The sequence below is a fragment of the Lithobates pipiens genome, unplaced genomic scaffold (assembly GCF_037356315.1).
Source record: "Lithobates pipiens isolate NorthernLeopardFrog02 unplaced genomic scaffold, aLitPip1_a1.2 Scaffold_10, whole genome shotgun sequence".
NCBI classification, from domain to species: Eukaryota; Metazoa; Chordata; class Amphibia; order Anura; family Ranidae; genus Lithobates; species Lithobates pipiens.
In genome coordinates, this window is record NW_027507686.1 from 121,640,697 (window position 1) to 121,663,311 (window position 22,615).

Below are 22,615 nucleotides of genomic sequence, written 5' to 3' on the forward strand. Positions count from 1 at the left end.
CGGGAAACATGCGCCCCTTCACAGGCATACTATAGACAACCCCCCCCCTACGAAATTTAAAGGAATATTACACTTTTATTGTTTCACTTTAATCATTATTAAAATCACTGCTCCCGAAAAAACGGCCGTTTTTAAAACTTTTTTTTGCATTGATACATGTCCCCTGGGGCAGGACCCGGGTCCCCAAACACTTTTTAGGACAGTAACTTGCAAATTAGCCTTTAAAATTAGCACTTTAGATTTTGAACGTTGGAGTCCCATAGACTTTAATAGGGTTCTAAAGTATGCTATATAGTTAGCTCCGTCAAATCTTCTTTATACATTGACAGACACCATAAGCCTTCCAAGACAGATTTGACCGTAATTCATGTGGATTTTCGGACGAATGCAATTTTTGAACGAAAAACGAAATAAATAAAAACGAATTTCGGGAGTAACTAAATAAATTAAGTTTTCGGACGAAAACGAAATTCCGAAACGAAATATTTTACTCTGCACATGTCTAATCAGTACACCTCCATCTGATTTTAGCAAGCAAATTTCCCTACCCCAGTTGCTAAACCGTAAAACGAAATGCAGTCCCAGCCATCCACATGCTCAGTGTCTGAATGTTAGTTTGGTCAAATTGCTAGCACTGCAACTGCTGCCTTTTCACCTGGTAGACTCTGCCCCCTTTCGAGAGTTTGTGGAATGTGCTGTACCTCAGTGACAGATTCCAAAACGCCATTTATTTTCATGGAAGGCCATTCCGGCTCTCTACCGGCATGTGGAAGGCAATGTTTTGGCCTTGTTGGACAGGGCGGTCAGCAGTAAGTGCATATTACTGCTGACTCATGGTCTAGCAGGCATGGGCAGGGATGTTACCTTTCCTTCACTGGGTAACTCTACTGGCAGCAGGGACAGGGTTCAGTATTGTTAGAGCTTGCTCTGCCACCATGCCTCCAAAATGCTAGTGGTGATTCTGCCACAGCTCTCTCCTCCACCCCCTCTTCTTCTTCCTCTATGGCCTCTTCTGCAGATTTGTCCTCTGAACCAGCAGTGCTCCGTAAGCATTCAAGGGCCTACGAAAGCCCTGCCATACAGTGCTTGAGTTGATTTAAATAGGGGACAGGGGCAGGCTCAGAGGTGGTTGACGCCATGCCAGCTACAGCCAGGAATGGTTGTATGCGACAATGGCACAAACCTTCTCTCCGCCCTCCGACAGGGACACTTGACCCATGTCCCATGTTTGGCATACATCCTGAATTTGGTGGTGCAGAGGTTCTTGAGCAGGTACCCAGGCTTACAGGATCTCTGGAGGCAGGCCAGAAAAGTCTGCGGTAATTTCTGCCGGTCATACAATGCCAGTGCTCGGCTGGCTGACATTCAAAGGGAGTGCAACCTGCCCCCAACCTCCTCATTTGTGGCATGCCCACCAGGTGGAACTCAATGCTGGCAATGCTGCAGCAGCTGCACACGCAGCAGAGGGCCATCAATGAGTACCTGTGTTAGTATGGCACCAGGACAGGATCAGGAGAGCTTGGCTTTTTTTCCTCATGCCAGTGGGTTCTGATCAAGGATGCATGTATGCACTGTCCTGTCACCATTTGAGGAGGCCACAAGGATGGTGAGCAGTGACAATGCATGCATCAGTGATACTGTCCCTCTTGTTTTCCTGTTGGAGCACATGCTTCATGGAATAATGCACAGAGCACTTGAGGCAGAACAGGGGGAGGAAGAGGAGGGCTTCCTTATCTCTCAACGACCCCTTTAACCCAGATAGTATTCCTGCGGGCCCGCCAAACACAGATAGAGAAGGGGATACCACCACTTCAAGCAGGTCAGCCAAAACAAAGACTTCTCCTTTAGAACTGAAGAGCCCCAAGTGCAAAAAATAAATGTGTTTATGTGTTTAACATATAATATGTGAAAAAAGGAATACAAATAGGTGTAAAGAAAGACATGGAGTGTAAACCAATCATATATAAATGAAAAATATTTAAAAATATTAAGAAATTCCTTATTAGTGAAGATGTGTAAAGTAAATAAATTAAACCATGAATGTGTCCATTTTCATGTCTGTAAAAATGTAACCTTATATGTGAACATGAATGGATGAAAGGACAGGCTACTATACAATTCTATAATGTGAGTCTAAATTATGTGAGTAGATATAACTAGATTAAATCCATACACTCAAAATTAAGTTTAAATGATGTGAACCTCTATTGAACCCATATGTAAATGTATTAAATGGTGAACATATATGGAAAACAAGAAAGGAAACAAGAGACAAGAAAGATCCGTCTCACATGTATGAGTGTAGATACCAATAACAAATATGTATAAAAATGGACAGAATAATGATTAAGTGATTAATTATTGTAAATATTAGGATGTTAATGGATGATATAAATAACATATTCTGACTAATGATAATAGGCATGTAGATGGTAACGTATGTATCCATGTATTGATATATGCATAGGGTCACCCTAGATGCTAATGGGACATTGTATAAAATAATAAATAAATATATCACATGATCTCAACATAAAAGAGTGTAAATATGTAAAATTATATGGGCATGGACGTGTGAATCAGAGAAAAACACTGATCCAATAGTCCCAAGGCCATGTATAGACATAAGCGCTCTTCTGAGTCATTAACCACTTGCCGACCGCCGCACGACGATGTACGTCGACAGAATGGCACGGGCAGGCATATGGGCGTACATGTACGTCCCTGCCTTCCCGCGGGTGGGGGGCCCGATCGGTGCCAGCGGCGGTCGGTATCCGTTCAGGAGCGATCCGGGATGAGGGGGCGGCCATTCATTCATGGCCACCCCCTCGTGATCGCTCCTGACGAATGGAAGTGAAGCATGACATCACTTCCTCTCCTGTAATGTAAACACAGGCAGAGGAAGTGATGTAATCTCTCCTCCGTGTCGGTATTTTTCATTCCGGCACCGAGGAGAGAGGATCGGTGAGTTGCACCAACACGACACTACACAGTAGAACATGCCAGGCATACTCTCACCCCCCCTTCACCCCCCGATCACCCCCCCAATCACCCCTGCCCCCCCAGTCACAGTGACACCAATTGCATTTTTTTTTTTTTGCATTGGTGTCATTTGTGACTGTAATAACTGTTAGGACAGTTAGGGTTAGCCCCCTTTAGTTCTAAGGTACCCCCCTAACCCCCCCAATAAAGGTTTAACCCCGTGATCACCCCCGTCGACAGTGTCACTAAGGCTGGGTTCACATTGCAGCGGTTTATGAGAACGGATGTGATTCGCACCGCACTGCAGTGCAAATCACATCCGATCTCTGTGCGATTCGAGTTCAGCCATACAGATAGTATGGCTGAATTCGCGTCGCACCCGCCGCACCCGCCGCAAACTCGCACGGGACCCTTTTTTTGGTCCGCAGCAGAATCGCACTGCGATATGCGAACTGATCTGGGGGTGTCATTAACATTTCACTGACACTCCCGGCAGTTCGCATAGGGCAGTGTGAACTGCCGCCGGGAGGCATGCGATGCGGGAACCCGCCGCGGATTCGTGGCGTTCCCGCATCGCTCCAGTGTGAACCCAGCCTAATAAGCGATCGTTTTTCTGATCGCTGTATTAGTGTCACAGGTGACGCTAGTTAGGCAGGTAGGTATTTAGGTTCGCCGCAGCTTTTTATAGCGCCAGGGACCCCCATATACTACCGCATAAAGCCCCCTGATTGCCCCCTAGTTAACCCTTTCACCAGTGATCACCATATAACTGTTACAGTTGACGCTGGTTGGTTAGTTATTTTTTTATAGTTTCAGGGCACCCGCCATTTATTACCTAATAAAGGTTTAAACCCCTGATCACCCGGCGGGTGATATAAGTTTGAGGGTCAGATAAGGTCTGCGTCGCCCCAGGCAGCGTCAGGTTAGTGCCAGTACCGCTAACACCCACGCACAAAGCATACACCTCCCTTAGTAATATAGTATCTGATCAGATCTATATTAGCGTCGCCAGCAGTTTAGGTTTCCCAAAACGCATTGTTAGCGGGATCAGCCCAGATACCTGCTAGCACCTGCGTTTAGCCCCTCCACCAAGCCCAGACCAGCCCACCCAAGTGCAGTATCGATCGATCACTGTCACTTACAAAACACAACACACATAACTGCAGCGTTTGCAGAGTCAGGCCTGATCCCTGCGATCGCTAACAGTTTTTCTTGTAGCGTTTTTATACAGTCGCTGACAGCCTAGGTGCTTTTTTACCTGTGAGTCTCACTAGTGTACCCCTAAATTTAGGGGTGTCTACTTTCCAAAATGGGGTCATTTGGGGGGGGGGGGGTTGTGCCATCTTGGCATTTTATGGCCTTCAAAACTGCGATAGGTAGTGAGGAGTAAAATCAAAATTTACACCCTTAGAAATCCTGAAGGCAGTGCTTGGTTTTCGGGGCCCCGTACGTGGCTAGGCTCCAAAAAAATCCCACACATGTGGTATCCTCATACTCAGGAGAAGCAGCAAAATTTATTTTGGGGTGTCATTTCACATATGCCCATGGCATGTGTGAGCAATATATCATTTAGTGACAACTTTGTGAAAAAAAAAAAAAAGTTTGTAATATTCCCGCAACTTGTGGCAAAATATAAAATATTCCATGGACTCAACATGCCTCTCAGAAAATAGCTTGGGGTGTCTACTTTCTAAAATGGGGTCATTTGTGGGGGTTTTGTGCCATCTTGGCATTTTATGGCCTTCAAAACTGTAATAGGTAGTGAGGAGTGAAGTCAAAAATGTACGCCCTTAGAAAGCCTGAAGGCGGTTCTTGGCTTTCGGGGCCCCGTACACGGCTAAGCTCCCAAAAAATCCCACACATGTGGTATCCCCATACTCAGGAGAAGCAGCAAAATTTATTTTGGGGTATCATTTCACATATGCCCATAGCATGTGTGAGCAATATATCATTTAGTGACAACTTTGTGAAAAAAAAAAAAAAGTTTGTAATTTTCCCGCAACTTGTGCCAAATATAAAATATTCCATGGACTCAACATGCCTCTCAGCAAATAGCTTGGGGTGTCTACTTTCTAAAATGGGGTCATTTGTGGGGGTTTTGTGCCATCTTGGCATTTTATGGCCTTCAAAACTGTGATAGGTAGTGAGGAGTGAAATTACAAATGTATGCCCTTAGAAATCCTGAAGGCGGTGCTTTGCTTTCGGGGCCCCGTACGCGGCTAGGCTTCCAAAAAGTCGACCACATGTGGTATCCCCGTACTCAGGAGAAGCAGCAGAATGTATTTTGGGGTACAATTCCACATATAACCATGGCATGTGTGAGCAATATATCATTTAGTGACAACTTTGTGTAAAAAAATAAAATAAATTTTTTTTGTCATTATTCAATCGCTTGAGGCAAAAAAATAAAATATTCAATGGGCTCAACATGCCTCTTATCAATTTCCTTAGGGTATCTACTTTCCAAAATGGGGTCATTTGGGGGGGTTTTGTACTGCCCTGCCATTTTAGCACCTCAAGAAATGAGATAGGCAGTCATAAACTAAAAGCTGCGTAAATTCCAGAAAACGTACCTTAGTTTGTAGATGTGACAACTTTTGCGCAAACCAATAAATATACAGTTATTGACTTTTTTTTTTACCAAAGACATGTGGCTGAATACATTTTGGCCTAAATGTATGACTAAAATTGAGTTTATTGGATTTTTCTAATAACAAAAAGTAGAAAATATAATTTTTTTTCAAAATTTGCGGTCTTTTTACGTTTATATCGCAAAAAATAAAAATCGCAGAGTCAGTCAAATACCTTTAAAAGAAAGCTCTATTTGTGGGAAAAAAAGGACGCAAATTTTGTTTGGGTACAACATTGCATGACCGCGCAATTACCAGTTAAAGCAGCGCAGTGCCAAATTGTAAAAAGACCTCTGGTCATTGACCAGCAAAATGGTCCGGTCTGAAAGTGGTTAAGCTCCAGCCACTAAACTGATCCACCTATGAGAAACGGAGGGGGAAAGAAAAAGTAAAAATAGTCTATTAAAACGCATATAAAGGGAAAACCCTGAGATAGAAAGATCAACAAAACATGTGTCAAGACCTCAATGTGCATAAATCAATGTGCATGAATCCCAATGAAAAACAATATACACATTGTCCTGACGTGATCGTGACCTATAATTAAGCTCAAAATACATGCTATTATCATAAAAGAAATATGATAGTTTCCTAATACAAAACCAACATGATACAGCACATATAAAATTACACATAGACATATAAAAACCTCTGCACATAAATCTATAATGTGCCTATTGAACAGGTGTACCCTCTAATACCTGTTAACATGGACCTCATTCGAATGAATCTATTTATTGTGATATATTGGACTCCATGTGTAGGGAATGTATTTAATGTTATAGGTGTTCCTGATCAGGCACATTCCATAAAAAAGAACCACAAGGGACAACTATCCATAAAACAAAAAAGATTCAAATGAGTATGATCAATGGTGATCAAACCCTATTGAATCAAATTGAAATTGAACCCTCACTGGTTTGTTTCAAAAGCTAAGAGCCACCCAAATGTAAAATCGTTAACCATTATATAAATAAAGTATTTAAATAAGCAAATGAATGGATATACAGCTACTAAGCAATAGAAATAATCATAATGCCAATAGGCAAGGGAACATGGCCATTGGAAAATAGGTAATGAAATTATGTTATTTCCCATACATGCAATAATTGTGCACCAACCCAAACTTATCGTTCTGTTGAATACAATCAAACAATGATATCTGGGCAGTGGTTATGGTGGTGACCAGCCATTGCATGAAGACAACAGGAAGGCATGCTCACATACCTGCACGTTTACCCAACCCTTAAAGTGGTGTTCCACACAAAAATAAAAATAAATTATTAAAATTCCTAAAAAAAATAAAAATAAATTTGGAATTTTTTTTTAACTCACCTCTAAATGCCTGTTGCTAGGGGTCCCTCGTAGTCTGCCTCCTTTAGTGCCTGGGCTCCTGACGTCACTTCTCCTTGGCGCAGGAAGGGCTCAGCTCTGCTCCCTCCCTCCTGTCAGTCATCTGGGACACGTGACAGGTCCCAGATGACTGTGCGGCCAATCACGGTGCACGGCGCAGCTCGCGCATATGCAGTGGGTGCCTGGCTGTGGAGCCACAGCCGGGTGCCCACAGTTAGAATGTCAGTGCCGCCCAGAGGAGGGGGGAATGAGGGGGGGCTTCGTTCCCCCGCATCGCTGGAGCCTGGGACAGATAAGTGTCCAATTATTAAAAGTCAGCAGCTGCAGTATTTGTAGCTGCTGACTTTTAATTTTTTTTTTCAGGGGAACCCTTCTTTAAAGGTAATAACGTAAACCACAGTCTTCACAAAATGTTGAAGACCGGAAACGGATGTGTAAATGTGTGCATGTATCTCCTGTCTATTGACCGGGATAATATTAGCACAGGGATATGTTGACTAAACACCCTCTCCACACAAGGATGAGATGCTTGGGCTAATAAAATAATGAAAGAAATCTAAATGACCCAGATCTGTAAACAAACACAGCTGCCAATATTCTCCACTGCCTCCAATGATAACAATATCCAAAGAAAGGAGGGGCGGGGGGGGGGGGGGGTAAAACACCAAGGCAGAAGAAGGAGAAAAAGAAAAGAAAAAAGGAAAAAAGTAACCAGACAGTAAATTTAATCATAATAGTGGAACATATCCCACTCAAAGTTTAGCCCTGATGGAATTCTCATTCTCATTGCATTTGCAAAGCATCTGGAATCTATCACCTCCTCTTTTGGGAGTAATAATTCTCTCGATGCCCTGTATGGACAGACTTGAAACATCTTTATATTGTATATGATTCCAATGTTTGGCTACATTAGTTGACTTGTTTTTCTATATGTCATACAGATGATCATACGGCCGATCCTTGAGTCGGCATGTAGTGCGGCCCACCAAACACACAGGAAGAAGAGGAGGAGGATTGTGTCAGCATGGACATGGAGGATAACACTCAACAGTCTTCAAGGGATGGTTTTTGGTCATTTTTGGCACCGTGGACAGTCCGGGGAATCACGCCTACCCCACTTAAATAATTTGACCGGTATTCTATATACCCTGTATATTATAAATAATTGCGTCAAACATTGTCCTGGCGATAGTGAAACTAGGGGTACCCTTTCTAATATTATTTTCCATATATCATCTGAAATATCCCCGATATCTAGCTCCCACCATCTTCTGCCTGGGCTGACACTCTCATCTCGATATGATCTCGTAAGTTGGCCATATAGAGGTGAGATCAAGCCTTTTTTTCAGTCATCCGTTTAATAAAGTTATAAATGGCATTAGTTATGTCACTCCCCCCCCCCCCCCCCTTTAACCTGAGATTGGACTGCATGTCATATTTGTACATATTTAAAAAAAACTATGATGGGGTAAATGAAAAGATTCTTGCAAATCCTGAAAGGAGCATAGAACATTATGTGAGTACAACCGTGTTATATATTGGAGCCCCTTAGAGCACCAGCTTTCCGATCCCTCCAAATTATCTAGTTCTTTATATTGCCTTTTCCCCCAAAGTGGTGAATACTCTGAAGCACCTTCGAATTTCATTATTTTCCTCATTTCCTTCCAAACTCTGTTCATAAGTGACATTGTTGGGCTCTTACGGGTATAAACAAAGGCCTCAGATTCCAACTGGGCCAGGAGGTTATAATAATAACTGTTACTTAGCAGTAGGGCCTGTATAGGGCCCTCCCAGTTGACAACTCCCCAGCCTGCAAAATGCTGAAGCTGGGAGGCTATGAAGTAAAATCTGAGGTATCGCCAATCCGCACCCATCCCTTGATAGCCTAATCCTGTTTTTTTTCCTTTCCATAGTAACCTTTGAAAAATGTATTCTAGGTTTTTGAACCATTTGAGAGGTATCTATATCGGTGATTTGTGAAAAATATATAATAATTGAGGGGCCCAGATCATTTTTATAAGGTTTGCTCGGCCCACCACCGATAATGGCAGCTTAATCCATGACATGCTCTTAAGTTGGAATTTAGTAAGAATAGAGGATAAATTATCTATCAAATAATTTTCTATCTTTGAGTGTATCGTTCTTCCCAAGTATTTAAATGATGAAACAATTTTAACCTGAGGAGCCTCTCTTAATATGGAAAAACTAGGGTTATCTAAAGTGAGCAAAACAGATTTATCCCAATTAATGACATATCCAGAAAGCAAACCAAAATTTTGTACTAGTGCCATTAAAGATCTTAAAGATTTATCCCTAGCCCCAAGAAAAAGCAGAGCGTTGTCTGCATATAGTGAGATTTTTTCATTCCTCATTCCTCTAATAAATCCACAAATAGATTCTGATTGTCAGATAGCTTCAGCCAGGGGTTCGATGGCCATTGCAAATAACAGAGGAGAAAGGGTACATCCCTGTCTAGTTCCTGTATAGTGAAAAAAATTGAGATACCATACCATTTATTTGCATACAGGCCCTTGGGGCAGAACACAACATTTTAATCCACATATAAATCTTCCCCCAAGGCCGAACGCACACATCACTTCCCACAGGTATGTCCACTGTACACTCTTGAAAGCTTTCGCAGGTTCGAGTGACAAAATCTCTCTTCTCCCAGGGTTATCAGATGGTAATTGCATATTTAAGTATAGCCTCCTCAAGTTAATTGCTGTAGATCTTGTAGGGATAAAGCCATACTGATCTTGATGAATAAATACCTGCATATGTCCATTTAGTCTTGTGGCCAGGACCCTGGCTAGAATCTTAGCGTCCAAATTCAACAATGATATCGGGCGGAAAGATTCTGGAGCCACAGGGTCCATTCCAGTTTTTGGTAATACAATGATACAGGCATCCTTCATAGAGTCTGGAAGCTGAATGATTCTAAGGCTTGGGTGAGAACCATCAGTAGTTCTGGAAGCAAAACCTCCCCGTGATGTTTATACACTTTTGAAGGTAGGCCATCAGTACCCGGCGCCTTATCGTTTGGGCTTTCTGATACTGCCCTGACCAGGGCCGGACTTTCAATAGGGCTTGACGGGGTTCAAGCCCATGGGCCCCGTCCAATAGGTGGCCCCGCGAGCCCATACTTTACACTAGGCGTCCACGCTATAGCAGCTACAGCTCGGACGGCAATTGTTGGGAGGGCGTCCCTGGACGTCCTCCTCTTGTTTACCCTTGGACACAGCCAATCACAGATCATGCTAAATGGCCAATCACAGTGGCCATTTAGCACTGATCTGAGTGTCCAATGAGAGATGATGTCATGAGATCATCTCTCATCGCTGGCTCTCCCCCTCACAGAGACAGCGTGTGAGGAGGGAGAGCGACGTGCAGCTTGTTAGTAAAAAAAAAGTGTAAAATAATGTGCTGTCACTAGTGCCACCTGTCCCCAGTGCCACCTGTCCCCAGTGCCACCTGTCCCCAGTGCCACGTATAAGTGCCATCTGTCTCCAGTGCCACCTGCCCTCAGTGCCACCTGTCCCCAGTGCCATATGTTATCAGTGCCATCTGTCCCCATTGCCATCTGTCCCCAGTGCCACGTATAAGTGCCATCTGTCATCAGTGCCACTGCCACGTATAAGTGCCATCTGTCATCAGTGCCACCTGTCCCCAGTGCCACCTGTCCCTAGTGCCACGTATAAGTGCCATCTGTCATCAGTGTCACTGCCATGTATAAGTGCCATCTGTCATCAGTGCCACTGCCATGTATAAGTGCCATCTGTCATCAGTGTCATCAGTGCCACTGGTCACCAGTGCCACCTGTCCCCAGTGCCACCTGTCCCCAGTGCCACCTGTCCCCAGTGCCATGTATAAGTGTCACCTGTCCCCAGTGCCACCTGTCCCCAGTGCCACGTATAAGTGCCATCTGTCCCCAGTGCCACCTGTCCCCAGTGCCATCTGTCCCCAGTGCCAGCTGTCCCCAGTGCCACCTGTCCCCAGTGCCACGTATAAGTGCCATCTGTCATCAGTGCCACTGCCACGTAAAAGGGGCCATCTGTCATCAGTGCCACCTGTCCCCAGTGCCACCTGTCCCCAGTGCCACGTATAAGTGCCATCTGTCCCCAGTGCCACCTGTCCCCAGTGCCACCTGTCCCCAGTGCCACCTGCCCTCAGTGCCACCTGTCCCCAGTGCCATATGTTATCAGTGCCATCTATCCCCATTGCCATCTGTCCCCAGTGCCACGTATAAGTGCCATCTGTCATCAGTGCCACTGCCACGTATAAGTGCCATCTGTCATCAGTGCCACCTGTCCCCAGTGCCACCTGTCCCTAGTGCCACGTATAAGTGCCATCTGTCAACATTGCCACTGCCATGTATAAGTGCCATCTGTCATCAGTGCCACTGCCATGTATAAGTGCCATCTGTCATCAGTGTCACGTGTCATCAGTGCCACCGGTCCCCAGTGCCATCTATCCCCAGTGCCACGTATAAGTGCCATCTGTCATCGGTGCCACTGCCACATATAAGTGCCATCTGTCATCAGTGCCATCTGTCCCCAGTGCCACGTATAAGTGCCATCTGCCACTGCCACGTATAAGTGCCACCTGTCATCAGTGTCACGTGTCATCAGTGCCACCTGCCATCAGTGTCACATGTCATCAGTGTCACGTGTCATCAGTGCCACCTGTCCCTAGTGCCACATATAAGTGCCATCTGACATCAGTGCCACTGCCATGTATAAGTGCCATCTGTCATCAGTGCCACCTGTCCCCAGTGCCATCCCTTGGACACAGCCAATCACAGATCATGCTAAATGGCCAATCACAGTGGCCATTTAGCACTGATCTGAGTGTCCATGAGATCATCTTTCATTGCCGGCTCTACCCCTCACATAGAGACAGCCTGTGAGGAGGGAGTGCGACGTGCAGCTTGTTGTGAGTAAAAAAAAAGTGGAAAATAAAGTGCTGCCAGTGCCACCTGTTCCCAGTGCCACGTATAAGTGCCATCTGTCATGAGTGCCACTGCCACGTATAAGTGCCACCTGTCCCTAGTGCCACCTGTCCCCAGTGCCACGTATAAGTGCTATCTGTCATCAGTGTCATGTGTCATCAGTGCCGCATATTAGTGCCATCTGTTATCAGTGTCATGTGTCATCAGTGCCACATATTAGTGCCATCTGTCATCAGTGCCACATCAGTGTCACCAGTGCCACGTATCAGTGCCATCTGTCATCAGTGCCACGTCAGTGTCACGTGTCATTTTCCTGGTGCTCCAGGGCCTTCAAAATTGTAATAGGTAGTCAACAAGTTAGATGTGTAATTTATTCTTCTAGAACACGTGATGGCGCTCCCTGCATGTTGGGCCTCTCTAAGTGGCCAGGCTGTGGAAAAGTCCCACACATGTGGTATTGTAATACTCAGGAGGAGTAGAATGTGTTTTGGGGTGTTTTTATTTTATTTTATTGACTGTACATTTCTAATTTGTGTGCATAGTTAAGATTTTTCACTGCAACACTCACTTATGTACTACACACACACACACACACACACACAATTTATCTTGCACTTTGTTCAATGAGTTATTTTGTCATATTCTTGCAATTGATTTGTTATGATTGCAACCTTACAAGGTAGTTGATTGTTTTTCAATATGTTTTCCAGGTAAATAAGTGTTTTATGTTCTCATTCTGACCAAGACATTTGTGCATTGCAATAAACATTTGATCACTTTGATCTTTTTTAATCATTATTTATTTATTGTAAAAAAGCTTCTCAAGCTTCAATCAGTAATAGATTACTACTTTTTTTTAGCATTTAACACTGTCTACGGTACCAGTCACCTTTTAAAAGTAGCTTGGCACTTCAAATAATGATTGGATCGATTATATTGTTACGGCACCAGATGGCGACAAATTAATATAGAAGGTAGGGCCCGAAAGTGACTCAAGCCCAGGGGCCCCCAGCACCCTAAGTTCTGCCCTGGCCCTGACCAATTCCTCTAAGGTCAAGAGGGCATCAAGTTCCTCTTTAGAATTTACAGATAAAGAGTTTTAATGGATCTAGAAATTCCTTAAGTCTTGTCTTGGAATGTTAATTTTATTTTGATATAGGTTACTATAGAAAAAAACAAAAGATTGTAGGATTTTATTCTGGTCTTGAGAAAGTTCAATAGCCAGTAGCCAATAACTTGCCTCAGAGCATGCGTCGTTTTTGGTATGTCAGAACAGCATACAGATGAGTGGTTTTTGAGTGGTTTTCTAGATAGGAATTGGTTTGGTCGGAAATATTTAGAACATGTTCTAGTTGTAGGTCCATCAGAATTTTCAACATAAAATCAGACGATTGGAATATACAATGAAAAAAAAGCTCCCGTCTAACTTTTTCTGTCAGACATTCCACTCGTGTGTACACGGCATTAGTCTTACTCCACAGACGCTCAAGAGCCTATGTTTTCTGAGACTTCTGCTAATAATGAATGAGTATTCTCATGCAATGCCCTGCAAGAATTTCTAGTGGTCCTTATAAATAAGATTTCAGAAGCACTTTGATTAATGCACAAGATGTGGGATTTTCAAACACTCAAGAAGCACAAGCTAAATGTGATGGACATTAAAGAGGAAGTAAACCCTGATGGGTTTACTTCCTCTTTCATTCCCTGCAAAGGCAAAGCATAATGGACTACTATGCATCGCATAGTAGCCCATTATGTGTCACTTACCTGACACAGGAGCCAGCGAAGTCGCCGCTGTCCCCTGTAGTCCGCCGCATCCATCTTGCTGGTGGCGTCTCGCAGCTCCGCCGCTGTCATTCGGCGAAGCCGCGATGACGTCACTCCCGCGCATGTGCACGGGAGTCGACACGCACGGCAGCTCCATTCTTGGAAATGCCGCGCTCAGTGCACCTGCGCGCCGCTGTCTACGGCGCATGCGCCGTAGACAGCGGTGCCCGTTTTCAGGCAAATATCTCCTAAACCATATAGGTTTAGGAGATATTGCTTGGACCTACAGGTAAGCCTTAATCTAGGCTTACCTGTAGGTCAAAGTGGTTTGTAAGGGTTTACAACCACTTTAAGCATCTGTTATACTCACTTGTTATGTACAGAATCCATTGCCAAATTGATTGTTTTATCCTTTATTGCATTATGGATGACACTTGATACATGTATTATTATTTATGCTATCAGATTGGTGTTCAACAGTTATAGTTTGTTGTATGTTTTGATGTAGATTGCACCCATTTATTGTGACCTTTTGCAGTGCAGCACACTCATTTATTTATTTGAGACTTCTGCTGTCATCTGTTTGCCAGGGTTGTAGGGGTCGGGGCCTGATTCTGTGTGTAGTGAGGGGAGCAAGCTCATCCAGGGTGGAGGACAGGGATCTATTGTAGACAGAAGTGGCTAGATTGGGACAGGGGTGAAATTTGCAAAGAAATGGTAGGGAGCAGAATAGAGAAGGGTTGAAGTGGCAAAGGTTTCTACAGGCAATTGTTAAGCAGTTGGAGGGATCGAAACTAATCGGATCAGAGAGAGGAAATATCTGAACAAACATACTAAGGAACTTTCTGCTCATTCCTTCTGCTCATAGCCAATATTACAGTACCAAGGATCCAACTGTACACAATTTACAAGTTCAAGGATCAATGAATATGTGAAATAATTGTGCTATATTATCAGGGTGGTTTGGGGTCTATGATTGATTTTGTAATTATCTATGTGTTATATGTATAATAAAATTGTTTTTTTATGATGCATTGGTCTAGATTTTTGGGATACGTTTTTATAGAGACACAGTTCTGGGATGATTTGGTTTTGAGTCCATAACTAGTTTCTTTATTTTTTGATTTTTCATGTATTTTAATATAACATGGTAATAAACAGTTTTGGAGTATCACCTACATTCCTTTTACTACATATGCCCAGAATATGAAGGAAGGGTTTCCAACCAGCTCATGGCTGCAGTAACAGCCATGAAATTATATTTGCTTTTTAATACCAGCTCCTGGCAGTGATGTAAAAGTGATTACCCCTCTCCCTTTCCTGCCAGATCCCCCCCCCCCCCCACCCCCCATAGTTTTTGGGCTCTCCTGTTCTTCTTGTCTCTAATTTATTGCTTACTCTAAACAAATAAGCTGTAGAGACATTTAATGCATTGCTTATTGATAGTTTTAGGTACCATAATTTTTCCACCATTTTTTTTGACCATTTGATATCTGTTTCCTCCACACTACCCTTTCTCGGGGATTGAATTGTGTTTGTGTGCACAAAAAATTATTTTAATGTGTCTTTTTTTTTTTTAAATATAGCTTGAGCAAATATAGTTGAGCGAATTTTGTGCAACATAAAAAATTGCAATTACCATCTTTTTATTCTACAGGGTCCCTGCTTTCAGAAAATATAAAATATTTTGGGAGTCATAAATGCAGATTTTATTATGTGTGCAAAGAATGTAAAAAAAAATCCTAGAGGGGAATTAAACAAACACAACTGTTTATAAATACATCTACAGTGGCCTAAGTAAATAGTATTGCTCAGAATTGAACTGCATCTACAGTTTTGATAAACTCCAGGCAGAGTTTTGCATAGTTTTCTTACCCATACATTGCAGTAAACGGGTGTCATAGTAGTAGCCATGTTTGCAGTAACATTCATAGCTGGGTTGCGTGTTCACACATTTTCCTTCTTTGCAGATTTCTTGCCCAAACAGTTCACACTCATCAATATCTAGAAAAAAATAAATGTTGTATTAATATTTCATTACTGGTAATTTTCTGGCTTCTGTTCTCTTCCCACGGCTACCTGAAAATGTATTTTAATTTGTATTCTTAATGAGCTTAAGTCACTTTCTTCTCTATGAAGCTTCTAAAAATGCAAGAGCAAATTATCTACAACTTTCACCACTGACATAAGATTTTCATTTACCATTTGTTATTAGGGATGAGCCGAACACGCCCCCCCCCCCCGGTTCAGGTCGCACCAAAACTTTCGAACGGACCAAAAATTGGTGCGAACTTTAGAACCCCATTGAAGTCTATGGGACTCGAACGTTCGAAATAAAAAGTGCTAATTTTAATGGCTAATATGCAAGATATTGTCCTAAAAAGGGTTTGGTGACCTGGCTCCTGCCCCAGGGGACATGGGTCAATGCCAATTTTTTTTTTTTAAAACTGACGTTTTTTCAGGAGCACTGATTTTAATGACGATTAAAGTGAAAAAAATGTGAAATATTCCTTTAAATATGGTGCCTGGGGGGGGGGGTGTCTATAGTATGCCTGTGAAGTGGCACATGTTTCCCGTGTTTAGAACAGTCCCTGCACAAAATGACATTTAACAGAAAAAAAGTCATTTAAAACTGCTTGCGGTTTTAATGTCATGTCTGGTTCCGGCAATACGGATGGAAATCATTGAGAAAAAAATGGCATGGGTAGCCCCCCTGCCCATTACCAGCCCCTTTGGGTCTTGTACAGATATTAAGGGAACCCCGTACCCAAATTAAAAAAAGGAAAGGCGTGGGGCCTTACTCAGAACAGCAGTATGCAAACAAGACAGGGACTGTGTAGGTTTGCTTTGTTAAGTGGAATCTGTTTGTAATTTTGAACTGGTACATTTTTAAAGTGTAGCTCCAGTCAAAAAATCTATTTTTAAGCTTTTTGGAAAACATAGGGAAGAGTTATCACCCATGTATAATTTTTTAGCTATCCGTCTTTTTCATCTCTTCCTGTTGTCTCCTTCCGTTTGCAAGTAGGAGACGTTTGTAAGTTGGATGTTTGAAAGTAGGGGCCTGCCCTATATGCTCTGCAGAAATGTGGGCCTAAGGTGTTGGTGTTGCCACAACACTGTAAGCCCTCAAAGTGACTCTTGGTGGGCACTTGAGCACCCTGCTGTGAACGATTATATCAAGAATTGTAATTACATGCCATTGTTGAACAGTGGTAGAAAAATTGTGCCTTTGGTGGTTGTGGTGGTGGTGCTGGTGCCACAACACTATAAGTCCTCACAGCTACTCTCGGTGGGCGCAGGAACGGGCCCTGCTGTGAAATATTATATCAAGAAATGTAATTGTTAAACAGGGGCTGAAAAATTGGGCCTTAGGCACTGGTGCAGGTGCCACGACACTGCAACTTCTCCCATATACTCTAGTTGGAGTGCAGGAATGAGCCCTTCTGCAAAGCATTGCATCCAAAATTGTAATTACACGCCCCTGTTAAACAGGGGCTGAAAAATTGGGCTGGTGGTGTCACCCATAACCAAAAATGTTCTTCCAAGCTATCAGCAGGATCATTGAGGAGGTAGAGGATAGTCAGTCAACATAACAAGACAGTCACTCAGCATCAGCATAGACAGTCTTGAAGGGATGTGACATTTAAAAAAAAATTATTCGGTTACATCAGCTTCAGGTGTTTGGTAGCTGGTGGTGATCCAAGACTGATTCATCTTCATGAAGGTCAGTCGATCAACCGAGTCGGTGGACAGGCGCACCCTGTGATCGGTTACAAAGCCTCCAGCAACACTGAAGGTGCGTTCCAAAAGAACGCTGGATGCAGGACAGGCCAGTAGCTCAATTGCATACTGTGCAAGCTCTGGCCAGTGATCCATCCTCAAGACTCAGTAAGCCAGAGGATTTTCGGTTGGAAAGGTGTCCAAGTATAACCTTGCCCCTAGGTATTCCTGCACCATGTAAATCAGACGCTGGCGATGGTTGCTGGAACCCATCATACCTTGGGGCTGCGGACTAAAAAATTGTCTGAACGCATCGGTCAGACAGCCACCTTCTGCACCGCTCCTTCTGTGACTGACAGAAGCCTCAGCAACACGTTGTCCAGGACCAGGAGTTTGTAACCTCCCAGTCTCTGGAAACGCGTTGCACAGACCTTTCTGCAAGGCCTCCCAGAGATGTCTCATCCTCTGCTCCCTCTGCGACGGCAAGATAAGGTCCGCAACCTTACCATTGTATCGTGTATCAAAGAGAGCGGCCAGCCAGTATTGGTCCCTCTCCTTGATCCGAAGAATACGAGGATGCTTCCGCAGGCTTTGCAGGATCAGGGAGGCCATGCAGCGTAGGTTAGCTGAGGCATTCGGTCCGGAGTCCTCTGGGTCACTAAGGACAACATGATCCGCAGCCACCTCCTCCCAGCCACGTACAAGTCCACGGGTTTCTTGGGACTGTAAATCATCCCTAAAAGAATGCTGCCAGGCTCCACCTCCATGCTGACACAAGCCTCCTCTTCCTCTTCCTGTGTGATGGGTGGGACAGCAGGAACACTGTCTGGATAAAGAGGGCTTTGAGATGCATGGAAGTCCTCCTCTTCCTGCCTCTGTTCTGTCCCAGGTGCCCTGTTCATTATTCCACGTAGCATATGCTCCAACAGGTGGACAAGAGGCACAGTGTCACTGATGCATGCACTGTCAATGCTCACATGGTGACAGGACAGTGCATGCATTCCTGATCATGCCCCACTGGCGTGGTGAAAAAAAACAAGCTCCCCTGACCTTGTCCTGGTGCCGTTGTTACACAGGTACTCATTGATGGCCCTCTGCTGCGTGTGCAGCCGCTGAAGCATGGCCAACGTTGAGTTCCACCTGGTGGGCATGTCACATATAAGGCAGTTCTTGGCCAGGTTTAACTCCTTTTAGAGCTCAGCCAGCCGAGCACTGGCATTAAATGATCAGCAGAAATGCACACAGACTTTCCTGGCCTGCTTCAGGACATCCTGTAAGCCCGGGTACCTGCCCAAGAACCTCTGCACCACCAGGTTAAGGATGTGAGCCACACAGGGCACATGGGTCAGTTGTCCCTGTTGGAGGGCAGGGAGGAGGTTGGTGCCATTGTCGCAAACCACCATTCCTGACTTAAGCTGGCGTGGCTTCAACAACCTCTCGGCCTGCCCCTGCAGAGCTGACAAAATTTCTGCCCCAGTGTGGCTCCTGTCCCCCAAACAAACCAGCGCAAGCACGACATGGCATATTTTTGCCTGTGTACTTGTGTAGCCCCTTGAATGCCTACGGAGCACCGCTGGTTCCGAGGACAAAGCACATGGAGGAAGAAGAAGAGAAGGGGTGGAGGAGAGAGGTGTGTCACAACCAGTAGTAGCATTTTGGAGGCGGGGTGGTGGAACAACCTCCAACACTACTGCACCTTGTCCTGCATCCTTCCCAGCTGCCAGAAGAGTTACCTAATGGGCCGTGAAGGATAGGTAACGTCCATGCCTGCTGAACCATGAGTCAGCGGTAATAAGCACTTTACCGCTGACCGCCCTGTCCAGCGAGGCATGGACATTGCCTTCCACATGCTGGTAGAGAGCTGGAATCGCCTTCCATGAGAAAAAGTGGCGTTTGGGGACCTGCCACTGAGGAACTGCACATTGCACAAACTCATGAAAGGGGGCCGAGTCTACCAACTGAAAAGGCAGCAGTTGAAGTGCTAGCAATTTAGCCAATCTAGCATTCAACCGCTGGGCATGTGGATGGCTGGGAGTGAACTTCTTTCGACAGTCCAGCAGCTGGGGTAGGGAAATTTGCCTGCTACAATAGGACGTCGGTGTACTGCTAGCAGAGTGCCCGCAAGTACTTGGCTGTAACACACTTAATTCTACACCTTCATTCCTCTCAGTGCGGGTTTCAGAGAGGACTGAAGATCTAGTGGGGTTGGAGATCCCAGCTGATGAGGAGCAAGGAGAGTTCTGCTTTGTTCTTTGGTGTGGGTCTTTAAGGTACGCTTGCCAATGAGCTGCATGGCAGGTCAATATATGTCTGGTCAAGCATGTGTGTCATGGTTATGCAGTGATCTTCCTGTGTTTGCTTACCTCCCCTCATGTGTTCAGACTAAGAGGCCGGCCACTTCCACCTGGTGGTTTTTATAACCTCTCCTCTAAGCATGGCTCCACCCCAGGCCCTATCAGGGAGCCCTATATTAACCTGTGCACTGCAGGCCATCAGTGCTGATCAACCATTGTGTATTCCTTTGTGTGTTTGGCTTCCTGTTACCTGCCGTGTGCTCTTCTGTTGTTCCGTTACCGACTTTGAGGTGTCTTTGACTATCCCTGTTTTCCTGTGATCCTGACCTTTTGGCGTGTCCCTGACTTTTCCCTCCTGCTTGTAGCCCCGACCTTGGCTTTGTCCCTCACCATCCCTATCCTCCTGTTGCCTACTGTGGGTGTGAGCTGGGGGACCCTGGGGGTCGCGACCTGTAGCCAGTTGCAGCCAAGTCCATCCTCACCACTCGAGGCTCTGGTGAACACCTGCTGGCTCTTAGACTCCGCGCCCCCAGGGAATCTTACGCTCTAACCCCGGTGAGACCTGTCTCCCGTCCACAGCAGTCAGCCATAGGGTCTACAACCTTGCGGTGCACTGCTGATCCCTACGGTGTGCATCTGTCACCTCACCTCAAGGTGACCTGACAATGTGGTGCCCAAGCGGCTGATGTTTTGGCCACGCGAGATACGCTTGCGACATATGATACAAATAGCAGTGGTGCAATCTGATGCGCTCATCTCAAAAAAGGCCCACACCAAAGAACTTTTGGAGTAACGTGCAGTGGCAGCGCCCTGCACAGGCGGAGCTCTGCGGTGTGATTCAGTCGGTGTGCTGCCCCTAAGCTGCCTCAGTGGAGATACTGTGCTGGAGGCACTCAACACCCACTTTAAGTCCTGCAGATGCCTGGATTAGAGAACACCAGAAATAAAGGGTAGCTACAGGTGTATACTGTGCTGGAGGCACACAACACCCACTTTAACTCCTGCAGATGCCTGGATTAGAGAACACCAACAATAAGGGGTATCTTCAGGTGTATACTGTGCTGGAGGCACACAACACCCACTTTAACTGGTGCAGATTCACAAGAAAAGAACACACTGTCCCTGCCTATCCTGCTCTCTCCATGCATGCTGGAACACACTACACAAGGCCGCCGCGCTGGCGGCCTTATATACTGTGGGGCATGTACTAAACCCCCTGAGCTATAATTGGCCACCAGCATCCTGCCAGTGGCCAATTATGGCTCTCCTTGCTGCTGGCGCTGTGATTGTTCAAGCATGCGGGGGTCACAGTGCATGCTTGGCCAATCATGAGCGCCACACGAATATGGCGCGAACGGCCCACAGAGTTCTGGCTTCGCCGAACGGGCGAACAGCCGGTGTTCGAGTCGAACATTAGTTCGACTCGAACACCAAGCTCATCACTATTTGTTATACAGTAATACAAAATAAAGCCAGTATTTTAATTACCAGTCAAAAAGTTTAAATGTCAGCTTTGAGTTATTTTTTTAAAAGGTACTTGTATGTACCATTTTAACAGTACTATATATGAAACATTTATTTGCAAATTGCTTATTCAAAGGTCTTCTTGAGGTATTTACCGAAGAACACGCTAGTTGGGTTTTCCTGAGTAGAATGCAGAGTTGATGTTGAGTAGATGGTAAACAAAAGGGGACATGTATCAATTCTATTGCACAAAAAAACATGCTAGACAGAAGCATAGGGAACGATTTATTATAATTATGCTGCTTCTATCACCTTCCTTAGCAGTTTTGAAGTAGCACTGTGACGGAATAAAACCTGCCCCTAATCATGTCACTAATTTTACATATTGTCAGGATCAGAGTGGTAAACAGGTGGCTGGAAGACAGTTCAATCAAGTGCTTTATTCAGAATGAAAACAAATACAAACAAAAAAATGACAGGTGAGTCTTCAAATACAGTTCACACACACACAGGTAAACATCCGTTCAGCACCAGAAAGGCTTATAGAGCTAACTTTAAGTGCTCTAGCCAGAGCTAACGTCTCTTTTACAGGCCAGCTCACCCAGCAGGTCACAGTCTACTTGTGAAGCCTTCCAGACTCCATGCAAGTCTCTTCACCACTGATAGCAAATTAGCCACTGCCAACCTCTCAGACCAATAAATAGGCTTTCAGGTAAAGTACCTGCCCTCTCTTAACCCTGCCCCAGCCTGACTCTCTACATAACCCCTCCCCCTTACAGTCCCCAGTCTATGCACCACTACAACTTTGAAATCCTGTAGGGCGAGAAACCACCAGGTTATTCTAGAGTTCTTATCTTTATTTTGGACCATTCATGTAAGGGACATATGGCTTGAAGAGCCGGTCGAACAGGTAGTAGCGGAGTGTTTCCAGAGCCCATTTTATTGCCAGACACTCTCTTTCCACAATAGAATAGTTCTTCTCAGCGGATGTGAGTTTCCGGCTCAAGTACACAACAAGGCGCTCACCCCCCAACCACCTGGGACTGCACCCAGATTCAACTTTAAAGCTTCAGTTTGTACCAGAAACCAGAAACTCTTTCTGAATGTCTGGGGCTACTAATACTGGTTCCTGACTTAAAGCTTGCTTTAAACAGCAGGACGCTGCTTTCACTATAGTACTCCAGTGAACAACAGTAGAATTTCTTCCCTTTGTGAGATTTGACAAAGGCGCTGCTAGGCTGGCAACGTTGGGAATAAACCTCCTATAATACCCCACAATAACAAGGAAAGAACGCACCTGTTTTTTTGAGAGTGGATGGGACCACTTCTTGATGGCCTCCACCTTGTTCAATTGGGGTTTAATCACCCCTCTGCCTACAACATAACTCAAATAGACAGCCTTCTCCAACCCAATCTTTCTTTTTTCTGGGTTCATTGTGAACCCCGCCTTTCGGTAC

The 22,615-nt window shown here is 44.8% G+C and overlaps 1 protein-coding gene across 9 annotated transcripts in view; it reads right to left on the reverse strand.

Annotated features, from left to right (window-relative positions):
- Positions 1-22,615, reverse strand: part of LTBP3 (latent transforming growth factor beta binding protein 3) — a 1,616,087-nt gene that overhangs the window by 638,446 nt on the left and 955,026 nt on the right. For all 9 annotated transcript variants that reach the window (XM_077457876.1, XM_077457830.1, XM_077457857.1 and 6 more), the window contains one exon: positions 15,556-15,684. In XM_077457876.1, the coding sequence (XP_077314002.1) occupies positions 15,556-15,684 (129 nt within the window). The remainder of the gene's footprint in view (positions 1-15,555; positions 15,685-22,615) is intronic.